The 26,681-nt window shown below is 37.6% G+C and overlaps 1 protein-coding gene across 1 annotated transcript; it reads right to left on the reverse strand.

Moving 5' to 3' along the window:
- Nucleotides 1-5,813: 5,813 nt before the first annotated feature.
- Nucleotides 5,814-25,299, reverse strand: tspan17 (tetraspanin 17). Its single transcript, XM_081383347.1, has 9 exons — nt 24,805-25,299; nt 15,392-15,442; nt 14,181-14,327; nt 13,765-13,935; nt 13,459-13,584; nt 11,902-11,949; nt 10,436-10,552; nt 9,095-9,124; nt 5,814-8,863 (listed from the first exon to the last, which is right to left on the reverse strand). The coding sequence occupies exons 1-9, from the start codon at nt 24,889-24,891 to the stop codon at nt 8,681-8,683; spliced, it is 960 nt and encodes a 319-aa protein (XP_081239473.1). The 5' UTR covers nt 24,892-25,299; the 3' UTR covers nt 5,814-8,680.
- Nucleotides 25,300-26,681: the final 1,382 nt, after the last annotated feature.

Raw genomic sequence — 26,681 nt, forward strand, 5'->3', positions numbered from 1 at the left:
ACAAAAGTTTTAACTGTATATTGTAAGGTGATGTTCATTATCACAAAAAAAAGCAAAAACGTCAAAATAGTACTATGTGTAACGACTTTAGGATAAAAAAATTACAAAATAACACCTGTAAAACATGATTTAAACTCCTTTATAGCTCAAATAATATGAAAGTTTTAACATAATAATTAAGGTAAATTATAAAATTAGTTGAGAATGGCAATCTGCTTGTTACTGTAAGTTGTGACGTAAGGAATCCGGTTTCCGGGTCCTGGCTCAAAAGCCATTTATGAGCACTATATATTCTTATACCATGGTCTGGGTGATTACTCGATTCTGATTGGCTGCAGGGTGTCCATTAAAAAGTGATAGAGGACACCTAGTAAATAAACCATCAGGCGTAACCAGGGAAACCAAGTTATTGTTTGTAAAAATTTTAGATTTCGATTGTAAAACTAATTCAAATATAAACTAATGTTTTAAAAATGTGTTAATTGGCAAGTGACCATGGTATAAGCGGGTTAATGTCCTTCGAGGTGTCCATTGTCAGGTATTAATGGACGACGGCGAGGCGTGAACCGTCCGACGCGCAGCGGAGGGCATTAACCCTTACTTATCACATGGCTTGGTTGAATTCCAGTGTAGAATGCGGTCTGTTATTTCTTGATAACAGACCGCTGCGAAGTATAACACACCGTTGCCATGAAAAACAGAGCGTTGCTATGGACGCAGGATTCTAACCGTAGAGACGGAATGGACTATTTTCTTTAGCGGAAGCAATACAATCGTTTTTAAATCAATAAACTCATTTTTAAATCAATATTTTGTGTCAAATTGTTGATTTATTTGGTGGGTAGCCATGTAATAAGCGGGAAAATGCAGAGCGAGGCAGTTGTTATAGCGAATACAACCCCTCCAGGCTGATCCAAGACCCCATCAACCTGTCGGGGTTGTATTCGCTATAACAACCGCCTCGCTCTACATTATCCCTTACATATTACATATATAAGTGAAGCTTTTAAAGACTCACTTGTGTACACGACAATGGACACCAACATTTTAACCATTATTTATAAATGATGAATCACTGTCTGGTCATCTGAGATTTCGATATGGTGAGGAAACTATGATCCTGACTTAATGTCCTGATAGCAATGACAAGGTCATAGGTTTCATTCCCATGATGATATGCATAAATAAACACCATGACATTTCATTCAGTATATGATATATCAAAATCCCACACTATTATTATCTGATGCTGCCAGTGTTTTGTAAGGGCGGGCACAGAGCAAAGCTCAACAGAGTCTGGTAAAGAAGAAAATCCATAATAGGTGAGATCACATTGCTGCTGCCTCACAGGCCTGCGTGCTGTAAAATTTTAGTGGGAGTTAATGTTCAGGGCATCCATATAAAACAGATATTACATTAAATGCGCAGGCTGTGAACAATGAGCCAATGTGCGTAACGTTGCATGTGAAAATATTTCAGAGGTAATAAAAGCGTATGATAAAAGAGGGGTAATTAGAGCTGTGAGAGCAACACTTAACCGAAAGGGAACATTTGATGTAAGCTTATAAGAGCTCTGAATCACACCCCCGATTACAAAACCAGATATTACGCATGCAGTTTGTGTAATCGTGCTCAATTCATATCTTGCATTGCATAATTTCTTAGCTAATGCAAAACAAAACATAAAAAAGGGACAGAAGCATGAATTGGATGGCTGTTTCTACTAATTAAAGCTCCTAAATTTGTTGTCGGGTGACAGTGCCAACATGTCGTATACATCAATAGGCTCTTGTGTACATTCAGATTGAGCATCATTCTGTGAAGTATCATCACCCTATTGAAGTAAGAATAGGCCTATGTTAAGAACAGCAAACCCCTCAATGACATTAACTAATCTTCCCATTAATCGCACTCTGATTCGATTGGTTAAAGTTTCCCGGCAGCCACTGGATATCCAATCGAATTACACAATCATCCAATCAATCCATTAGGAGCAATAAATTCCACAAACTTTCTGCTGGACGGAGGCTTCTCACACAGCCACTCGCCATGGGACAAGACGATGGGCGGCTGGACGATTTTTTAAGAAGCCAGAATAGCGAGGAAAGTGTGGGAGATACGAATCAATTTTGAGTCATTTGCAGGACTACAGAGGAAAAGAAAGCGAGAAAATGTTTGGAAAATTCCCAATCCTCCACATGCAGGAGGCATTGTCCCCATCAGGCTTTATCTGAGTCACGCAGCGATGAAAAAGCCTCAAGCCCTCGGACATCACCTCCCTCTCAAAATCCCCTCAAGTTTCACCCCTAACAGAGTAAACAGTGTCATTTGGTTGCACGCTTGCGTGCTGAACATGGCCGACCCTGTTACATTCATTAGCTTTCAGAGAAAAGCCACCAAACCGCGTTAAACAAAATATGCTTTTTTACGGCGCATTCATTTCCCATTCTGGGGAGCAGTGAAAACCCATGGGCATCACCTCTTTTGGGCGATTACGAAGCTGAAAGAGTCTCCTTTAGATGGCATCCACATGAAACGAAAAGGAGCTAAGAGGCGTCATGTGATGGTCGCCTTGTTCTAGACAAATGACGCAGGTTTGACGGCATCACTGGCTGAATGGGAGCCTTTGAAACTGCCAAAGCAACATGGCTGATTCAGCCCTCAAATAAACAGTCAGTTCTGTGGTTGAGATCAACACTCATCATGACTCACTTCACAGTCTTATGAGCTGCTGTGATGGGCCAGACGTGTGATGATTTGGACTGTATTAGTACAGCAGTCTTTAGTGGCTTGCCGATCGGACAGATGCACTCTAGTAAAAGCATTTCGAAGCAAGATGAAACATGTCTCCATTATCTCAGTCTAACTGAGAGATCTTTCCTTTCAAATGAAAATAACGCTGCTCTGTTGAATTACACACACACACACACACACACACACACACACACACACACACACACACACACACACGTGTCCAAATATTTTGACTGCAGCCACTCTCTTTTAATTATATTTAGAGAACAGTCATGAGTTTTGAAGATGTATCAGGGTTGAGTTAACTGAAAAAAAAAAAAAAAAAAATAGTTTTCAATAAGATGCTCAATAAGACTTGTTTTTAGAGATAATGTCTCGAAGGGTTAGGGTTTTACACACAGGCACACGCACACACACACACACACACATACATACATACATGACAATCCATAGGTAATTTTCATTGCCATTTAAGTGAAATTACTGAACCTAAATATACGAGCTTGATAAAAATGATCATTCTAGGAGAAAATTTCAGATGGCACTTAGAGGCTTTTGCATCTGAACTCTTCATATATATATATATATATATATATATTTTTTTTTTTTTTTTTTTTTTTTTAAATAAGACTTGTTTTAAGAGAAAAAACTTATTTAAAAATAGATATAAAAATGATTTGCTTTTTTTTGCACACTGTGAACCCTAATAAAATATAAATAAAAACAATTTGGATTAAACATCGCTTCAAAGTTTTCAAGTTTTGACTTCTGTACCTGCAGTATATTCCTTATTTTTTTTGGAATAATAATAATAATAAATATGTTAATAACTTAGTATTATAAAGTACAAAACTGTGGTTGTGTGCAATATCAAAAATTCCTTGAGCTTGAATTTAGTAAATGTAAAAAATATTTTATGGTTAACCTGAGTGTACTTGCTTCTAGTTCACTACCATGTTTAAGTTCTCTCTTTGAGATTACCTTATACATTTTAATGACATGAGTTTGGAGAAACTACATTAATGTTAGGTTTTACAGAGTTGAAAGTCTATGCTGCCTAACAGTAGCTCGCTGTCACAAGTCACATCATAAGAGTAAAAGCCTGTTTTGATGATACAGAACAAATAAAAGCATCTTGCACCAATTTTATCCAATACAGATGCCATTGTTGATAAAATCATGCTTTTAGAAAAGCTATAAGTTAAACTTGCAATCGATAAAATTGTGCCTCTTCAAGAATAAAAGTCAATTGAGAACGATTCACTGTCAAACTGTGCAGCATGTCGCTGGGCCTGTTTCAGAAGGTAATCTATCATCAAGCTAGTCTTTCTTTAAGGTACGACCACAGCAATAGAGAGACATCCTAAAGTCCTATCGAAATGTCACATTCCTGCTTTGAGACTTTGAGTAATCCAGTCAAGGATCAGCCATATGTTGAAAGGGTACAGGGCACATAGGGGAAAACAGATCAGAAGTTTTCTAAGGGAAAAAACCTACAAGGAATCTCCTTGCCTCCAGACAACACTGTGATGCGCTGATCCTATCGGAAACATAATCTCTGGAAAATATCAAATGCAGGGTCTTGGACGTTATCAGGCACACATCAACAGAAATAATCCCCTCCAGTCATATATGCTCAATATTTTATCATTATTTGATTTGACTTCAATTGGTGGAACATGCTAGAGAAGCAGTACTGAATCTAATTCTGTCTGTTTATCTGAGGAGGTCAATTTTAAGGAGGTGGTCTTGATAATGTCACTGTTCCGATTACTGGCATTCAGCATGACGGCACCTTCACAACACTTCAGAAGAGGGTTAGCAAGTACTGAAGGAGTCACAACTAAAACATTCTATTCAAAAAACTAGATAGAAGTGCCATATAAACAAACAAAGCGCACACAGAAATGTTTAGTGAAAACTGCAGATGGTGGACACAATATTTAGTGCTGCATGTGCAGAGAGACCATGTCAAAAAGCACATTAAAGCATCTTTTAAAAGGCGCTCGAGCAGTGTTTCTTGTTTACTTGTGTCAGCATCACATACTACTGAACAAAAGAAAGATGAGATTATCAAGATGAGGCTTTTTTTTTGTGTAAATTTACAGGATTTACTGTTGTTACAAAGTGTGAAGGTTTGTCACCATCTAGTGGTCAGAGTGAAAATGACATCAGCGTATCTACCTTTGTGTTTAGCAGCAGTTGCTTTCCGTCACTCACTTTCAAATGGCCAGAAGCAAATTGTAATGTCCACAATTCATATTCACACATTAAGAGCGGGCGCGGGTGACTTGATTGTGTCGAGGCTTCCGGTCTCATCCGCTTCCGGTTAGCTGTAGCCTACAAAAACTGTCGCGTGTCATGCTGCTCGAAACCGCAAACTATTATTTGTTATCATATTTTAACTAGATAACAAGCTAGTTAGTTCATTTTATTGTTGGCGTTTTGTTCTATTTTAATATCCGAATGTTAGTTTGAATAAGAAAAATACTTATAGATATCACCCCATCAATTTATATATCGTTTTTTTTTTTTTTTATATCTGAATGTACAATCTATCAATCAATAGAAATTGGTAATAGACCCTACTAATCTATTGTAGCTTACCAAATTCAAAATGTTTATAACAGTTTTTAACTTAAAATGGCAAATTATTTTGCTATTATTATAAATCTCAAAAAGTGTCAGCAGTGTCAACCCAATGTAAAAATATTGTATACAAATTACCCTAAAATAAACACTATAACATTAAAATCACTTTTAGGGTAAACACATATTATTTGTCATGATGAGCATGTATCATTTCATTAAATATTTTACAGTGGTTCTTCTAACTTTAATTAGGCGTAACATCCCTGTAAAATGAACAGGTCTGCCAATGGTAAATTGATCTTGTGAGAAAGAGAGAAGAAAAAATAATAATAATCATGCGTTTTTAGGTATAATGCATCGATGAGATTCACATTTATACAATGATCCATCAGTGAAGTAGCACCGAACACCGATTTCCAATCAAATGTTTGACAGAACTTGCAGATGAAAGAAATTGAGTTCAGCATGTCATAAATCCATTTTATTATGAAAAAGAAAAAGCATATCTTGTATCATACAGTGTAACAGACCATCTTCCGCAGGAAAAGTCCATTGGACGCCCCCAATAAATGGACCTTTGGACAAGAATTACAAAAAAACAACATAAAATAAAACACAACTACTGCAACGCAGTGCCATTGCTAGGCTGTTTCCAAACACGATCATAATTTTCTATAGTTTTCTTTTTTAATAGAAAGTGAAAATCCACAGTAAGTATGACTGTTATTATAGGTTAGTATAATCATTCAGACTCGTATAATGGAGAGCACAGGAAATGCTTTAGGTCTCCAAGTGAAATATTCATGATTCAGTTAAAGAGGGTATTTTGAGTTATTCTAATATGATATTGTTGGATAATGAACACTAAGTCAATAAACTAGTTCAAATCCTCAATTTCTCTATTTGTTTGCAGGAACCCGAGTACTGAAATAGTGCTGCCTATAATGGCTCTGGATAAGTTTAAACAACAACAAGCCATTCAAACATGAAATCAACATTAGTATTTTTTGCATTCCATGACTTGTCAAGAAAATGATAGTTTGCCTAAAAGAAAAGCTAAGACTGCAAAAGACAACCTCAACCATTATTTACAACTCTTCGAAAATGTTTACAACGGCTGCATTAGAGTTATAACTCCCCAAATAACCATGATTGAAGTCATTTCTCCATGATGAGGTAGAATCCAAACATTTCTGTGAAGACATGCGTATGGGAATGTAAACAAAAAATGAAGGCTTTCGCAATTCATATTTCAAAGCGCATTAAAAGTGACAAGTGTGATGTCAAGCATTATGTCGGGAAAAGATTTAAATAGTTCAAAAACCATATTGATATGCATTAACGATGTTCTAGAAACTCCAGCTCCTCTGAGAAAACTGTGCTTTAAGATTTGCAAACATTTCGACTGCCACAGCTGGTACAGAGAAAGGCCAGCAAAAAGGCTCAATGGTTTTAATACCAATCATCAAAACAGTTTCTGATGAACCAGCACAGAAAAGAACGCACAAATGCATAATGCCAATGCATGCACGAGGACTGTCTAATTCACTACACGAACACAGATTTGCGATGTTTTTCAGTTGTGTGCCTACAGTCAGACAAACATTAATTTTATTCACATATGTTTGTGCATTGCACTTTGAAGGATAAGTTATATATGACATAACATTAGTAAAAGATGATGTTTACATTCATGATATGCAAGAGGCTCCCTCAAAAGCGAATGTTAGAGTTCTCTGTTTAGAAAAAAAGCCAAATAATTAAAGAAAGACACAAAAAGGCCATAATTGCATGACAAAGAAAATGAGAGGGAGAGAGATAATAAACACGGTATTTGTGTCAATCTCAAATAAAAACATGTCCAGGTTGCATTTCACCCAAGAATACATACATTCATGTTTTCATGACAGTTCCACATTTTACTCCTTTTTTTACTTTTGAGATTATTTTAATTGATAATTAAGTTCAATTAGCTTCTTGTCATTGAATACATTATTAACATCAACAAAGGCAGTACAACAACAATGATCATTATACACATAAATACTCTATTATTTAAATAACGTACTTTTTTTTTTTTTTGTAGTGATCTTTTTATCATTGCAATGATATGATACAGAAATGCAACCTAGACATGTTCTTGATAGGCTTTCATGAGGGTCATCCATTTAGGTCCACAAAAAGGGGGCTAAACATCATTTAGCATATAATCTGTCTTGTATCTGCACTCTAATATACACAGGCAGGAGTCGGCAACCCCCTCCCAAATCTCCCAAAAAGACCACAGAAGAGAAATCTCACATTTTACTATTCACTCTGACAACAGAGGTTATATAGAGTCTTGAAACACAGTAGATCTTTTTAAACAGATGAGTCAGTTCAGTCTGCCGACACTGCTAAAACCATCCGAGCACGTTCTACACACACAGCACGTCGTTTATCTTACTTTGCACATTATTAGCTTTAAGGTCATGACTCAATGCAGACACCTTCTGAACACGCACTGGTACGGACACACGTGTGCATGCGTTTAAAGAGGTCTTCATTGCCATGCATTTTTTTGCATGCATGTGGCGCAAAGCAAGAGAATCTGAATAGTAAATAAAGCCATTCTAAAGGTCCACGTGCCGCGTAACTGCCGGAGGCTTCGGCTACCATCTCTATAGGGCTCAATAAGGCATGTGATCACACGCAAGGCTAATTCAATCCGTCCACTTCATGTGCACTCACGTCAGATTCGTTTCGCAAAGCACTCTGCGTGATCTGAAGTTTCCCAGAGGGAATGTATACCTCATGATTTCTGTAAAAAGTTCAGTTGGTTAGTATAGCGATGTATATCTTCTTTGAGTTAAAGCAGCAGCATATTTATAATAATACATTATTAGTGTCACTATAGCATATCACTATCTAGGCAGAGCAGCGAAAACAAAAAGATTCATAAGCAAGTCTGGGACAGCGGTCAAGTCGATTCATACTCACAGATGACAACCCAAAAAAACAAGAGAAAATGAGAATAAAATATAACTATATAGACAAAAAACAGACCATTTCTCCACCAAGTGGTGGAACTATAAATGCAATGGAAAAATAAATGCATACGTGTAATTATCAAGTACGTTGTACTGATTGGCTACCCTGTGCAACAGAGAGCCAATCAGAGGTAAGAGTCCATTGGCTCGGATGACTGACAGACAGAATGTCGTGTAAAAAGCTGAATCCGCACACGTGTATAGAGAAATGCACTGCTGTAAGGCATTGTTTAGTTCATGGCTCCTCTGTTTAAAGTCTCAAAGTGGTTGAATTGTGTGTTTCTCCAAAGCAAGTCATCCACAGGTTAATGAAAACACCCTCTGCTTGACATTAAATCACCAACGCGAAGGAGAGTCTGGTGAATGTTTTTAATAAGGGCAAACGAAAATAGTGTTCGATCAAGAGACAGCTGCAAGATCGCAGATAGCTTGATCTCGGTGTGACATCTCACGTTAAGCTCCATCTGGATACCCTCCATAAGAGCTTGCTTTCAGATAAGGGACCACAAAAAAGAAAAAAAACATAGATGGAAAGTCCATTTTGAAAAGTCAGCCAACATACAACGTCCGTAGGGTTAAAAGGGCAGAATTTCCCAGCTCAATGGTGTGTAAACAGTGCTGATTTGCAATTAGCTCTGCCATAATCACAGAGGTCACTGTCAGCTGTCGCCCTCTGAAAAGGGTCACCAGTTGGCTTTGACCGCTCTGATGTCACTCACCAAGTTCTGAGCCAGACATATCCCAAAAATCTGAAACATATTTAAAAAGAACAATTACTATACACATTCAAAGTGCTCTCGTTTTCATTTTTAATTACCTGAACTTATGGTCTGGTCTTATGAAGCGAAACGATAAGTCTGTGCAAGAACATTATTTAAAGCATTATTACCCATAATCCACACCCTCTACAAACAGTCTTGAGCATGCTCAAGATAGTCTGGATCACAAGCTTCCCGTCGCACAATAAATGACGTAAGCAGACTGATCGTCTTCGCTTCATAAGACCTCAATGTATCGCCAGGAGCCACGGGTATTATGATATGAATCACAAAGGATCATGGTTTCAGCTAAACAACTTTTTAGTGTTCTACTGAAGGAAAAAAGACACCAACATCTTGATGGCCTGAGGTGAGTAAATTAACAGCATTTACTTACATTTTTTGGGAGAAGTGTCCCTTTAATTGCAAGCCTTTGCAATATCCTTCACTTTATGAAATAATATTATACCATAATATTAGAATTGTATTGTAATTTTTTTTATTTAAGTATACACGACAGTTTGCTGTCAGTAAGATTTTTTTAAAGAAATTTATACATCATCAAGGTGAAAATTAAATTGACAATAAAGACATTTATAATGTTACAAAAGATATCTATTTCAAATAAATGCTGTTCTTTTGAACTTGCTATTCATCAAAGAATCCTGAATATGTTTTATCGTTGTTTCCACAAAATAAATGAAGTGGCACAACTGTTTTCAACATTGAGAATAATAAGAAATGTTTCTTGAGCAGCAAATCAGCATATTAGAATGATTTCTGAAGGATCATGTGACTGAAGACTGGAGCAATGATGCTAAAACTCAGCTTTGCGTCACAGGAATAAATTACATTTTAAAATATATTAAAATAAAAAAGCAGTATCAGTAAAACAGTTTTTTTACTGTATTTCTTTATCAAATAAACGCAGCCTTGGTGAGCAGAAGAGGCTTCTTTCAAAAACATCAAAAAAAATCTTACCGACCCCAAACTTTTAAACTGTAGTGTACATTGTAGTATCTGAAAATATCACAATGCAAAAATAACATTTTATATTTTTTCTTCTGATTTTGGGGGTGAAATATGACCCGGACATTTTAAGATTCAGTTTGGTATCAATTAATGTAGGAACTAGATTTAAAGCTGTATTTTACAGTTCAACCAGAAGGTGGCAGCATGACCCTCATTCTTGTGTGAACATTTTTCCACTCAGGCCCCATTCAAGCACATCTGTTCAGTTATTACGACATCTTTAACGGATATTTGCATGCTTTAAAGCATTTCCATTATCATTGTCCTTACCTGTAATAATGCAATCCCCACAAAAATCCCAGCAACAATGATCAGATTGTCCTGCAGCCACTTTTCAAACTGCCCCACGCAGCCCTTGGTGTAAATGTACTTCTGCTGATCCAACTCCTATTAAAAAGATTATTCAAAACAGCACATCACTTGATGGAAAATGTCAGATCTAAATAAGAAACTAAATCCTCATTTAAGTGCACGGCGTGCCATATTGGTGTTTGCTCCTCCGAGTTGACCTTTAATCTTTACACAAGTCCAGGATAAACAATTAGGCCTTCACCTGGGCGGACCTGCACATTAATCTATTTGAGAACAAATATCCTCTCTGGAAAACTGGAGGAACTCACTCCCACGCTAAGTAGACAAAATGTCACACAGCTCACCACATATAACCTGACACAGGGAGGATCCAGTTTGTATTACACAGACATACAAGAATGTCTTAACTACTGTCTATTGGATTCTGGGAAGGAAGGAGATGAAAAGGTGTGATTTGGGGCTGTCAGTGACATTTGAAGGTGAAGAAAGAGAAAGCCACACAATCCAGCTTTTGTGAACCATACAAACTTGCTCTCTATAGAATCTTTTGTCCCCCCAGGAAAGAAGACACAAAAGACTTTAGAAACGTAACGCCAAACCAGTAGGAAGTCATTGGATTCAAAGAAAGCCAATGAAAGGTGGAAATTTTTTAAAGTATGATTCTTTGAGCAGACATTGGTTTATTGTCTTTCTAATACCTACAGCTCAAAATAAAAAGTCAGTAAAAAACCATCATAACAGCAAATAAAACCTATTAAAAGGTGGATTGTAAGAGAAAGAGTATCCATGGATACAGGAGAGACGGTGGTAAACCGTGGGTGCAGTGTCACTCCACCCATGCTGGCATAAGCCGCTGACTTCCCAATTACAGAGCTCCACAATTTCCTTTGGCTAAAAGTAGAAACTAATTATCACTTTTAAAGGCTTAAACTGTTATTAAGGAAGAGAAGATGAATTCAAATGCTCTCAGAATCTCTCATGCACTAAACCCTTCTGTGCTCTTTTCAAAGGGTGGTCTGACACTACACGATTTGTACACCATTTCATCATTAAATATATGGTAAACCTTTACAATAAGGTCTCATTTGTTAACATTAGTTAATATATTAACTAACATGAACTAACAGGAAGCAGTATATTTTTACAACATTTAAAAAATCTGCCAGTGTTAGTTAATGAAAATACAATTGTTCAAGTTAATTCATAGTGCATTTACTAATGATAACGAATACAAGTTTTCATTTTAAAAATGTTCTGTTAAATGTTGAAATTAACATTAAGACGAATAAAAGCCGTAGAGTTATTGTTCATTGTTGGTTCATGTTAACTATTGTAGTTAACTAATGTTAACAAATGAAATCCTATTGTAAAGTATTAGTACAACTAATATACTAATAAAGTATAACTAGTAATAACACACTCACTCCTTGATGCCGCACATCATAGCCACACTGTGTATTCAGGACATCCTCCTAGAGAGAGACCAAGAAAACATGCTCAATTTATTTTTATGCAAACTTTACAATAGAATAAAAGTACAGAATACAAATTTTCAGATAAAATATACCGTTTAAGATAACATGAAAAAAATTGTTAGGTTTGAATACAAAAAAACACCCAAACTAATAGAATATACAAAGAGATGAGAAGTGTTTTTCACATTCAACATTTTAACAGCTAAACAACACTATTATCAGCTAACAGTATATAAAAATAGTAACAGGTTTCATTTTTTAACATTAAATACATCAGTTAACATGGACTAAAAATGAAAATACCACTAAAGCTTTTATTGATCTTAATTTCAACATTTCCTTATACATTATTAAAATCAAAAGTTTTAATATTTTTTAAAAGACCCGAGATGAACAGTAACTAACAATAAAGAGCTGTATTTTTATTAACTAACGCTAAAAAAGATGAGTAAATACTGTAACAAATATATTGCTCATTGTTATTTAATGTTAATGCATTAACCAATGTTAACTAATAGGACCTTAGTGTAAATCGTTTTTAAAAAAAAGGAAAAAACAAGTTTATATAGTTGACTTATAATCTAGCTATCCTTAGCTACACAGAAAATAAAAATAAAATGCAAAACCTCACATGTGCTCTTCCCCTAAGCTACATCCCTTTGGCCTGGTTTATACCTTGTTTTAAGATGCATTTTGGTTGATCGGCTCACAAGTGGGCGTCACTAAATACAGGAGTGAATGGGGTCAAAAAAGTTGAGCTAGTCCACTTTCGACCACTTCCAGAGGTAGTCGAAAACGCATTTGACCGGATTACTTTCGTAGTGTAGACACTCGTGTGTTTGAATGTGTTCAAACAGCCACAAAAAGACGACTATTCTATGCGTAAACATTATGGGAAGCGCGCTCGCCAGACGGGATTTAAACTTTGTCGGCTGGAGTCCCAAGTTTGGAGACAAAAAACATACCAAACACAATGTTCTCTCGCCATTTCTGATTTCTAACATGCACTCACGGCGTTTGACGTGGTCTGGCGTCTATCAGTGCCCTCCATACATATTTCCGTCGTCTCCAGTCGCGTTCATATGTAAATTGCACAAGCTTATTTCGCCCATTAGATCAAAAGATCTGAAAAAGCCCGTGGATTTACCATAGACCCTACCCTCGAAGAAATCAGGACAGAAGTGGTTGAATGTGGACAAAAGAGACGGATTAAAACAGCAGGTGTAAACGGGTATGTGTCTCCCTTGTGATCTGATCGACCAAAACGCATCTTAATACCAGGTGTAAACAGGGCCTTAGCTGCATTCTGTTATCCCCATAAAACAAACCAGCACATTATAGTAACACTCCGTTGTTCTATGAATGAATTAGGATGTTCAGTTCAATCTTCAAAGCATGCAGTACAGAAGAAAATGTTTAAGATTGTGATAACAGTTAACTTGCTGAAACAGGAGCAGGGTTAAGAGCAAGTGGTAAACAGATGAAACGATCGTTTCTGGCACTCACAGCAGGGTCTTTGACGCAACAGGAGAAGGGAACGCCACAGCTTTCCCGGCTGGGGTTAAAGTCAGTGCAGTTGAAATAGATGTTCAGGTTCCAGTCATTCGGTCCATGAGCACCACAACACGACCACTGATGTGATACATAACATCACCATTATCATCACACAGCTGTAATTTACAGTTAAACTTTTCATATAAAAAATGCATGATGACTCAAATTTTCTAGTGCACACTTACATACCATCTGTCTCATTCAAATATATACCACAGCACAGCAAGAAATGAGAGGGGAAGAGAAGTGCTGACTCACATATTCTTGAGCAAAGTCAATGAGGTTCTGGAGGTCAATGTCATCCCGATATGCTTTAACATTGTTGTTGATGAAGAAGTTCAGCTGGTCTTTGATCCAGTCTTTGAACACGAAGGCTAAAATGCCAGCTGTGAGCTCCAGGAAAAAGATGAGGCCCAAAAACACTGAAAACTAGAAGAGAAAACACACAGATAGTGGAGTCAGAACTTCATTATCCTAAAAATCTCAGTAAATCATTTTCAGTGATTTTTTTAAGGTGAATATTTCTTCAATAAAATCATTGCCATTTAAATTTCCTCCAGGTGGCATTTCAATTACTTCTGGGTGTATTCTTGTGTTATAGCAAATTCATTTCATTTAAACGTCCATATCTGGAAACAAATAAGCCTTGAAATCAGAGACCGGGTGGAACTCACAAATTTGAGCAGAAAAGTGTTTTCCCGGAGCGCACCGATGCATCCGGCAAATCCGAGGATGAACATCACCCCTCCTACTACGATAAACAGCCAGACAGGGTCGAAGCCGCCCAGATCTGTGATGGAGGAAATGTTTGACAGCACTCCCTGTGGGACAGACACATCAGACAGAGTTGTTGTAAGTTCACATCCTGACCTTCAATCCTTCAGCTCTCCACGGTGATTCATGCCTTACACGTTTGGATTTCCACATCAGGGTGGAATTTCAGTTCAATCCCAGGTTTTAGACCATGCTGACAGTGAATATAAACAAGGTTCCTTTTTTATGTGCTCTTGCTTTGTTTGCCATGATGGCAGAAGAATAGGCGGCTCTGAAATTCACTTGAACACTTATTTAAAATCACAATTTCAAATTCAACACCCTCAGTCCGATTCTTAATGCTTTGTTTCTGTAATTAACATTTAGCAAATGTAAAAATGAACCCTTTATTAATTATTTACATGGTGTTACCAAGATGTTTCATAATTGGCTGACATTAATACAAAGTGCCATATGTCCTACACGTGTCTTTTAGCAGAGCAATCAACGACTGAAATGGAGCAATTTCCAGGTTATTAATCAGCCAATTGACTTCTAGATTCATTTAGTCGCCTCAAATTAGTGTGAAGAAATTACATTCACCTTTCATGCATGAATACATAACAGTGAGGGTGACCTTTTCTGAGAGGGACGACAAATCGGAGAGAGAATAGTCACAATAAATACAAAGCCTTATTGAGCTATGCACCATGGTTAAAGGCCTGCAACAAAAATATAACAAAGTCATTAAACTGTCATGGAAATAAATAAAAGATGCCACCCATATGCTCTCAAATGTCATGGTTTAAGGAGGCTTTAAGTTAGGTTTCATACATCAAAAGCAAAATGGGGGATTCACAGAACTGCTTTACATTTGGCAAAAATACCCTTTCATAAAATAAAGCATGAAGTTCAAGAGGAAAAGATGTTAAACATTAATTCTGATGCTTTAACAGGCAGACCGAATGAGACAACGGGGTATTTGTAGGTAGTTTGTACTTTTAAAGTGCGCTGTCTTCTTCTGTTTATGTCTATGATTATGTTGCTCTGGCAACCACATGGATAATAATATTAGGAATTTGAGGCATGTCACCGATCGTTGTGTTATTCTGTATTTGTGTTTCCAACTTGCCTTTTCTGCCCAAGCCCAAAGTCCAATACCCAGGAATGCAGCTCCCAGCAACTGCAACACACAACAGAATTGATCACATTTACACCACTTAAACAATTCATTCTCGCTCCATAATAGCATGAGGTTACTGCTATGTGCAGACAGCACTGTGCTCTCTTTATCTGAGGGCAAACCATCTGGAAAAGAAAAAGAAAAAATTGGCCGTGTTTCTATCAAAGATCCGGAAAGTAGCGATTTCCCTGCATGCGCTGCAATCTTTGGCATAAGTTTCCTTGAGAAGGAGCCAAGACTTGTTTTTACCTGAATGAGAGAAATCCCTTGGATGACACTGCTTACAGGAACCTGTTTTATTACATTGAGGTTTATGGTTCACTAATTCTACTGTTCTGGCATGTCTATTGTCTACCCAACCATTTCCGAGGAAAATCAGATTCTAAATTGACTATCACACTTTAAAGCAACAACATGGAACTTTTCCTCTGCGGTCGCCCTACAGGTTGGAAGCGGAATTGTCCATTACCGCTGTCGTAAAATGATTTACGGTTACTGTATATGAAGCATGCAGGTTTTTTTTCATATGGGCAATGATAATATTATTAATCTTCCCCCTTTCATAATTTATACATGTTTAGTAGACTAAACATTTTAACTCAAACATTTGCGATTTGCATGTCGATTGCAATGCTCAAATCTGAACGAGAATGATAGCGATAGCATCCTAACCATCTAAAACTACCATGTTAGTGTTTACTAGCTACCAGATTGATAATTCGCTCATCTACTAGCTGATTCATGAAGATAAATAAATGGAGGACCAGATAACGTAGCCAGGCAGACAACAGATTAGAAAAACTAAAGATAGTATGCAAGCAATTTACAGTTACTTACTAGTTCAACAGCATGACGGCCAAGTCAGCATCGGTCTGGTAACTCTCCTCCTCCATAAGCTAACGCCAGCGAGCAAACGCTCGACCAATATTGATCCTCGTCCTGACTTTCAGTTTATTACTCTCCCTTTTCCTCTTCCGACTCTACTCCGACAAAACCTTGGACTTCTTACGTTTCGCTGCTGCTTCAGCCATGACGAAAACAGACGTACGAAAACAAACGCGCTGGTTGGCCACATTTGAGGAAGTGGTGGGCAAAGTGACGTATGCCGTAAAGCAGTCGAATTTTGTAGTTCTTTTTGAGCTCTGGTTACTACCCGCACCCCGAAGTTACATAGTGCCAGTAAAAGCGATACAGACCCCGTCAGGCTCTGGCAGACGTCTCATTCAACCTATTGTAAGTCGATGTACTATCACAAGGGTCTTGGAAATATATTATGAAGGTTGAAAAGTTACATGTTGTTGCTTTAAAGGTATAGTTCACTAAAAAGTCTTTCTTTAATTCTTTACCCAGATTCTTCAGAAAAAGAGCTGTTATTGATATTCTCAGTGGATTTTCTTATTTTCTTATGGCCGATGTGGAAATCTTAGGGAGCAGGATGGCTGATATATCTGATATCATATTTAATTTAAAGATTAAAAAACACATGATTAACAATTGCTAAAATTAAATGTATATACATTTTTTCATAAGATTTACATTATTTGAAAATTAATATAAAAAAAGAATCCAAATAAGAAGTCCTGCACGGTCAAAATAAGAGTCATACTTCAGACACATCTGCCAAATAGAAAAATTTATCAGCCAATGCCAATAATTAAAAATCCTAAATATCAGCCAACATGTCAGCCTTGCCAATGTATCGGTCGAACACTATCGTTGGTCAAGGTAGCGCCATATTTAATATATTATTTAATTAACAGGAATGAAAACGAGGCTGTGAGGGATAGAATTACAATGAACTCAATGGATTGTAATGTTGTTGAACAACATATACCGATTGTTCAACTGATGAAATGTCTTTCCAAAAAAAACTTTCAGTAGAAAAAATCGACGTGTCCACACTTGTAGTTCGGTTCTCTTGGTCTGGACCAAAAAAGAAAATGATGCATTTAGTTCTGGTTCACTTAGCGTTCACACTGTCATTCTTAACACCGAACCTAAAGATACTGCTTTTATGACGTATATTTTGCGAGTGCGACGGAAAATCCAAAACAATGCTGTGTGCTGGGCTAAATGCGCTCGCTGTGCGTATGATGGCATATGATGGAGCTGATAACTCTTGAAGAGCTTATAAAATGTGTAAAAGAGTCAAAACAGCGGCAAGAATCCCTCCGTCACACACACAAACGAAGATCTGCTGCAACGAGATGCGGTTGTGATGTGACGGGCAACATGACGAGAAAAAAACAGGTATGCTTGAGAATTGTGTCAATTTTTGGGTCTTATCTTGTGACATCATGTCCTGTTTCTGATTTGTTTAGATATCTTTGGTTCATGTTGCGTTCATATTTCATTCGAACCAAACCAGAGTTCATTTGGAAACAGACCGAGACCCATCTTTTCAGCAGTCTCAGTCTACTTGTTTAGTGTGCACCAGCGTTCACATTAATTAAAATGAACCGCACTAACAATCGCACCAGAGTTTGTTTTAATCTAACCAAACCTGCCAAATGTGAACACAGCCTAAATAAAACACTTTTAAAAGTGGTGAAAATTACATGATACAGAACCTTTTTACAATGTAAGTCTGTCCCTCACAGCCTCATTTTTTATCGGCTTTAAATTCAATATGGCGTCTGTGATGGATTTTTTTTTAAATTAATCATTATTAATATTTATTTTTCTTGCAGGATTAATTTGTATATGCTTTTGAAAATGAAATGCCCCTAACACTTTGGCCAAAGTCAGTGTGTGTCTGAATCAAGTCTGAATATAACAAAAGGAGAAATTAAACTAGACAGTTGTCTAAATATATTTAAACTCATGACTTTGAGCAACAAAGAGTAACCATCTTGCATAATTATGAAATCAGGATTTGCTTTTACCTAACAGAGGGTTTGCTGAATTATACATGTGAAGAACCATTTTGTAAAAGAAAATATGAATATTAGAATCATGTCACCTTTGCCAGGCTCCTATTCTATAAAAACTGTTGTACTCGTTTTTGCTGGTGGGATTCTTTCTAAAAAGGTCTGAGCTCCGATTAAAGTATAATCTTAGGCATTGTCTGGAGTCTGTCTGATTATTGCTGCGTAGCATGCTAGACACAAGAGATATTACATCTATTCCCAAGTGGTAGTGTTCAAAAAGTTTGAGACGTCGACAGACTCAAAGCCAGTTGTCGACTGTAGACACAGTGCTAGAGTATAAATATTATTAAGTGTCGACTGTAGATGCTTGGATGTCGACTGGACACCCAGGTAAATGTAAGTCAGGTGCGTAGGGGAAAATCTACCACACGTCTAACCCGACTAAGGTCTCAGAAAACTTCTGAGAGTCACAAATGTCATTAGGTCCATTAGGTTTGTTATTAAAAAAAAGAAAAAAAAGTCATACACCACTTTTATTACAGAGAGATGGTACAGGAAATTACCAGAGAGAGAGAGAGAGAATGGGATGAAACTTTGAACGTGAGCACCACAGCTCAACATGTCTTAAGCACATGCACCAACTACTAGGTCATGACACCAACTACAGTACAATTTTACCTGGGCTAAACCATGCGATGAAAAAAAAAATTCTACAAGTTTGATTTAATGACTGACCTTCTTGTTCTAATGTGTTATCAAAACTACAGATTCCCTGTCAAACTCCCACTGGGCTCTCTCAGCTGTGTGTTTGACTGCAGGTTAGAGCAATCCCAGCTTGAGGGGAAACGTGAGAGCGGGAAGGAGAGTAAAAGGTCGGGCATCGGCAGCCGCAAATCCCATAATCCCATTTCCCTGTGGTCTCGGCTAATCCAATGGATGGATGGGACAGAGCTAAGGGCCAGTCATCCACTGCACACACTTTCTCTGTCAATCCATACCACTGATTCGCACTCATCGCTATCATCTCCCCCAGTTCTGACGGTCTTGATCCAGGGGAGGCCGGCGTTGTGTCACAAGATTAAGACACAATCAAGCATTGTAGAACACTTAATATAAACAGCTAATTTAGTAACTCTGGACAAGCAGAGGAAAGCTGCTATCTCACATAGTAGGATGATTAGACATACAGTATCTCTGTATTATCACAAACGGCAGCCAAATAAACTCTTGGCTTAAACTCTCAGCTGTGACAGGGAGCAGAACCACTTTTCCACCAGCTGTTACAGCCATAAGAAAAGCTTTTGCTTTTCTACTCCATTTTCTGACATCTTTATCTTTATTTGATTAAAGAACTGCTGCATCACCATGGAAACTTATGCTTATGGAAAGTCTGACTCAGTACATAGTAGTATTTCTGGCTTTATTAGTACTGCTTGCTAAGGCAAGCATCGATATTAACTTTCCTCACAGTACTCAGGGTTAGAGATTTGAACAAACGGCAAACTTTCTCATTAATAGTTATTTTTGCTGCCATGTGTGAACACACCAAAAGTGTACAATAACTTTTCTAAACTATCTGACTTGTGATTTTCACCTGGAGGGTGATAAAACCCACTCACTTCCAAAACCGAATGACTTTCTTGCTTCTGTGGAACACAAAAGAAGATATTTTGAAGAATGTTGAAATTGTTTACAACATTCTTCAATGAAAGTCAATGGGGTCCAAAACAAATTCATTGTGTGGCCAAAGAACACAGTCATACGGGCTTGGAACAAGCAACTGACTGCAGAATTTTCATTTTTAGTTCATTATCCCTTTAAGCAAGCACATAGCAACCACATAGCAGCACAATAAAATCAGAAAACCTTAGCAACTGCATTGCAACACCCCGGCACAAGAACAAACGCAACCATTTTCTGCAGAATACATAAAAGTCTAGTGTTGTCCTCATAACGTTTGTATTAGGTTTACGGGAGCCTGTTTATGGTTCTAACTGGTTAGAAAATATCTTTCTCTGGCCTGTAAAATGGAAATATCATAATTTCCAAATGGACGCCTGAGATGTGTTACGAGTGGACACATATCAAGGGGACGAATCTCACCCGTATACTTTAGTCTATTTCAAAACAACAAAAACTAGCTATAAAACAATGTTTTATTTTAGCACATAAAACAGTATCTAATTACCACATAATTGTTAAGTGTCAGCACTGCCTCAAAAACGAAATGTTAGAGTTAGTTTTTATATTTGATGGAACAGTGGAACAATGACTCTGGCTTGCTTCATTTGTGTTTTAGTGAGAATGAGTCAATGTGTGCGAGTGAGAGTGGGGCCTGCTGGGAAATGGCATGGAAATAAACTCCCTCGCAGAGCAACAGAGGAAGAGGGGGAACGGACATGTGGTTCCCATCTGCCATATGAACCTGGAGGATATGAAACGGAAAAACATACAAAACACGGGGCTACACATGATCTCAGCACGAGCTCAAGCAAGGACACAAACACACGCAATAAACACTTCAGGTTTCTCTCAGAAATCAGAAACGTGCGTTGCTTTGTTTGTACACAATACACGAGCCAGACACATGAAGCATGCAAACAAATGCATCAGTCAAATGTTTTTGTCGCATCAGGGGCGGTGTGTGTGACAATAGTCGCACGGCCCCCGTCAGCCCCATAGCGTGAGGATGAATGGGGTTCACTAAAACACACAGTGCCGCGGCTCGCACTCGGGCCTCTCAGACGCTGTGGGAACAGCACGTCCCTTCTCACACACACCATTCACTCACTCACCCCCAAGCATCTTCATTTGAATACAAGACAAGGGGGCTGCGAGGCTCCCAAATGGAAAGGAGTAAAAATTGGAGAGGAGGAATCAAAGACTGCTGGGGTGAAGGGGGGGGTGGCGGCAGGGGGGTTTAATGTTGGGAATGTTAAGATGTCCCTGCAAAGCCTCCCGGGTAGATATGAGACTGCGATTACAGAGCGAGGCGTCTGTAATTACAGGCCATCAACTAGGTCCAGTCTGAGGCAGGCGAAATGAGTGCTCTGTTGGGATCAGGTAGGTTTCTGACCGATCAGACTGTCTCCACTTTAAACCAATCAGACAGGCATTAGACGGTACGGGTGCACAGGGGTCAAACAGTCTGCAAAGACAAAAGGAGTCGAGAGACAATGGAAGGCTTTCAGACATGACGAGGGGACAATAAATGCAAGGAAGTAAAAAAATCTGACTTAATTATTGATGCTTTTGCTCATAATTAGAAATAGGGATTTGAACGTACCCATAACACAAGCACTTATCCTGCACGGTTCAAGCTACAGACATGAATGATATCTCCAATTATGAGAATTGTTGAAAAGAGGTTTTCAATTACTTTTCTAAGTGGTAAGATGTACAATTTTCTCCTTAAGCATTTTTAACTGATCATTACCTTTACGTCAGCAGTCACGTAGGAGTCGCACAGTTGGTTGTGGTATACACCTTCAAGTGGGTTTGTCAACCACCATTAAAAGGAAAAGATGAAGCTCAAATGTGTGCGAGTGATGCGTGATAACCAATTGCTGAGTCACAATTCGCATACTATCCGTTCTAAATAGTATTCGAAATTAGAATTAGTCTGTCCCAAATTGTAGTATGTTGAAATGAGTATTCAAAGATACTCGGATCATCGACTTTTTCCAGTTAGAATCCGAAGTGCAGATCCATGCACACGCTAATGACTAAAATTGCCAACAACCCACTGCGCATTGGTCGAGGATTCGATTAGAATTACAAACAGTGCTAAAAAAAACTACAAACATGGTGGATGTGCGAGTCTATATGTATATACTGTATATATAGCATTAGTATACATACCATTAGTATACATACTGTATATATAAACAGTACTGTGCAAAAGTCTTAGGCATGTTAATACCCAGTAACAGTACTGTATAAAAGATCATTTTTAAATTGATCTATTGACAAGATCATCATTTCCAACAGGAAGCCGGAGATGTGTTACGAGTGGACTTCTAGGCCTTTTCAAGAGTTTTCAACACTTCTCAAAATATCTATTCTAAAAATACCTTCTTTTGTGCCCCACAGAAGAAAAAGAGTCATGAGGGTAAGTAAATAATGACAGAACTTTCATTTTTAGATGAACTTTCAGAATCAGATTTGACTTACAGTGATCTGCACCTGAAAAGATTAAGTCATGCGTTTAATTTAACTACGATGTTTAAGAGAGGGTTGATTTCAGCTTCCAGGAGTATAGACTGACATTCTGGACACAATTTGGTGAAAACACTGGCGTCTAAGTTTCAACAAAGCACAACAGGCCCTCTATAGCGTGGGAACAATGGCAGTAGGAGGGCTAGCTGTTACAGAGGGCAGCGGAACATTATGCAAGGTTAACATTTCAGACGGGACAGCATTAAAGCATGAGGAGGCACCAATTACCATCCCGTCCTCCAGAGGGGTCTTCACAGCCCCGTTCAATACAAACCAATGAAGAGAAACCACGCTGGAATTTATGACAGCAAGAAGCTTACCAGAATCATGCTCCAGGCGATGTGTTCACCCCAGAAGTGACTCATGGAAGCTTCCCGCTCTAAGTGATTCCTTTTATCTCACAATTTATCACTCTCTTACATGAAAACCATAGTGGAGTGATTGGTCCTCAATGATGAGAAATGTCCATATTTAAGAATTAAGAGTCACTTGAGAGAGAGATTTTACCCCCCAACAATAAAGTTTTGTCATCATTTGCTCACTCTCAAGTTGTTCTAATCCAAACCCGGATATTTTCCATACCATTAGTGAACATGGCTGTCAAGCTTCAAGGAGGATCAACAATAGCACAATAATAGTCCTCCATACAGCTTATTTCCTATATTTCAAGTTTCCATAAAAGGTTAGTTCACCCAAAAATGAAAATTCTGTTATTAATTAGGCCCACTCACCGCCATGTCGCTCCAAACCCGCAAGACATTCGTTCATCTTCGGAACACAAATGAAGATATTTTTTATGAAATCTGAGAGCTTTCTGTCCCTCCATTGAAAGTCCATGCAACTACCACTTTCAAGCCACAGAAAGGTAGTAAAGACATAAAGTAATCCATGTGACTCCAGTGGTTTAACCTCAATTTTATTAATCAACGTGAGTGCTTCGTTTGTGCAAAAAATATATAATTTACCACTTTATTTACAAAATATTAATCTCCAATGTGCGTTCACAAGAGCACCACGATGTATCGTGTGTTGTGTTGACGCAAGATCAGATGTTGTTGTGACAGAAAGCTCTCAGATTTAATTAAAAAGATCTTAATTTGTGTTCCCAAGAATTTTTTATTGTTTGGGTTTACTAACCCTATAAGTCATGTAGGATAGTTATACAGTGCACAGACTGTATGGACTACTTTTATGGTGCTTTTAGCCTACATTGTTTTTGTTTTGTAGCTTGACAGCCCTTGGTCACTATAAACTGTCATTATGTCGGAAAACTAAAGGAATAGGCTATTCTTTTTTTTTTATTATTCCATGGGGGGGAAATAACAGCAAACAACATGAAAATGAGTAAATAATGATAGATTTTAGGTGGGTTATCCCTTTTAATAAAGACAAATATTCTTAACACTTGGATCAATATCAATGAAATAAGTTTTGTTGAAGCATGTAAACAACATAAAATAAAACTATAACGTTACACCTAAAAGACATTCTTTTACTGATTCCAATTAATATCAGATAAAGAATAAGAACAGATAACGTTAGCAGATGCAAACAGAAAAACTGACATTTTTTGATTTAGCATTACAATCAATAACACCATAACCGAATTGCTCTGGAACTGATACAATCACTTTCCCTCTAAATCACTACAAGAACATGGAAAATCCATTTGTGGAAAAGAGAATGACTGAAAAGACCAAAAAATTTATCATTTCCTACACAGACATGGGGAAACTGAATGGTGTGAGGTAATCTCTGTTAAACCTTTGAATTGACCCAAGCTCGCCCGACTAATGAGACCTGGATAATCCTATTTATCCTCCACTCCCCCCAATTCTCAATGGGATGTATTCTCCAGACCTGGAAAGGTAGGCTACTGAAAAAGCAAGATCCAACAAGTCCAGCCTAATCCATTCCCATGGGAAACAGGTGATTTTTCTTCCTGGATGTGAATTTGAGAATCTATCCAAAATTATACGTGTAACTTTACCTCAGAAAGATAACTTGCTATACAAAAAAAAAAAAAGAAAAAAAAAAAGAATATGAACACTGGTACGTAATATTTCGTACAAACTCATACGTTCATGTAACATGTTGTGAAATGAATAAGGTAAATTAACGTTAGGTGAATTATCTATTGTTATCCCGCTAAACTTGTTTTGAAATAAAGATTTGTAAGATGTTGGAGAAACACAGTGAAAAGACTATAGAGGCAATTCATGATTTTGAGAGACACAATAATAAGCAAATTAACTGCAGATCCACAAAACTTACCCAAAATATGATGTTGAATCCGAATAAGAAGTATTTAACACAGCAGCTGACCTCTGCTCCTTTAAAATGATGCTGTTTTCTGCTCATTTTGTCCAGGGCAGCTAACGTTAACGCTGTTGTGTTGATTCAAAGATCAGCTAACGTTAAACACAAACGCAACGGCAAACAATTCGCTTCGAAACCGATTCATGCATCTACATTTCCGCCGAAGCTGCGAACCAGCAATACATCGCAAACCACAACACTGCACCATCAAAAGACGCTTTTCCACAGGGCTGAATTCTTCAGTTTTTAACATATAAACAAGGGATGAAGGGGTAAATGGGTGGGGAAATGAATGCTCCAGGTCCCCCCTGATAAACCCCGCTCGCTTTGGATTGGTGTCATGAGATGTGTTTGATATTTTAACCTTGTTGTAAACGTCCCGAGGAAACAATCTAAAGCAATCTAACAATCCAGTAAGAATAGAGAAGCGTGACACTGCTATCAGAGGACAAGAGCTCGCTGTCAAGTGAACGAACTGTCATAGTAAAAGTCCTGTCAGCGACAGAATCCATTACATTGATGATTTATTTAATCAATGTCTTTCACCTTGGTCAACTTTTTTAATGCAGTTCTTTAAGTAATTTCGGGTTCGAAATCTGTTGTGTTCGTCTTGAGTAAGTATTCTTTTCCAATGAATTTGTAAGCATGTTGTTGTTTTTGTTTATGTCCTCAATTTAATAAACAATGTTTAGAACTACTGTTTAGTAGCCTATAGCCTATTACATGTCCTGCCCCAAACCTTGTAATTCCCACCGTGCATTAATAAACTGTATTTTGCATATTCCAGATCTTGTATGTAAATGCATTCAAATTCATGTTGTTGTTGTTTTTTTATGTTTTTTACCTTTTCCCTTTCTTTTTGATTTTGATTTTGATTTATCCTATATTTCTGTAATTAATTTCCTCTATTGTCCATTCCACTTAATAGTCTTTGGCAGTGTTGTAATTGCTAACAATCATGCATTATAACTGAATAAAAAAAAAATTGTCTGGTAATAAACGTGTGTGTGTGTGTGTGTGTGTGTGTGTGTGTGTGTGTGTGTGTGTGTGTGTGTGTGTGTGTGTGTGTGTGTGTTGTGTGTGTGTGTGTGTGTGTGTGTGTGTGTGTGTGTGTGTGTGTGTGTGTGTGTGTGTGTGTGTGTGTGTGTGTGTGTGTGTGTGTGTGTGTCAACTCGAAACTTTTACTGGGATTCTGCTTTGTCTGACTAAATTGTCAAAATTCAAAATTTGAATTACAATAGTTGATTTAGTGTTTTAGTAAAAAAAAAAAAACGTATATTAATAAGAATTATATCAAAAGTCATTTATACATTCTGTCGAATATTTGCCAGGGGGGCTTCTTACCCCAGACTGGGGGCCAACCATAGACTGTATAAAACAAGGGGCCAACTTACCCCAGTAGTGAATAATTGTACATATTTATTTTCTATAACACCACATGTTAAACTTATACCATCAAAATATGTTACAATTTTAAAGTAAATGCATATTATTCTTAATGAGGGGGTTCAGATAGTAGCCTACATTTACAAAAAGCGGACGGGTTATTTTATTTTGTCACTTCCGGTTGTTGTTGTTGTTATTCGTCGTCGCTTATTGCTGCCATTGGAGCAGCTCTTATGCAGCATCAATGCAGCATTGAGGGTCTCTCTGGAGAATTTAAAGCATGTTACCTTGTTAATATGAGTAAATGATCTAAACAGAATATAATCAGCCTCTGAGAGCTGATGTTCTCATGAACATTTCATTTTATTTCACATTTCTATTCACTATCATGAAGAGACTTTACAAAAGAACAAACTGTTCCTTGACGTCACTGAGGACCATGTTGC

This window comes from Scardinius erythrophthalmus (genome assembly GCF_964197995.2).
Source record: "Scardinius erythrophthalmus genome assembly, chromosome: 13".
NCBI classification, from domain to species: domain Eukaryota; kingdom Metazoa; phylum Chordata; class Actinopteri; order Cypriniformes; family Leuciscidae; genus Scardinius; species Scardinius erythrophthalmus.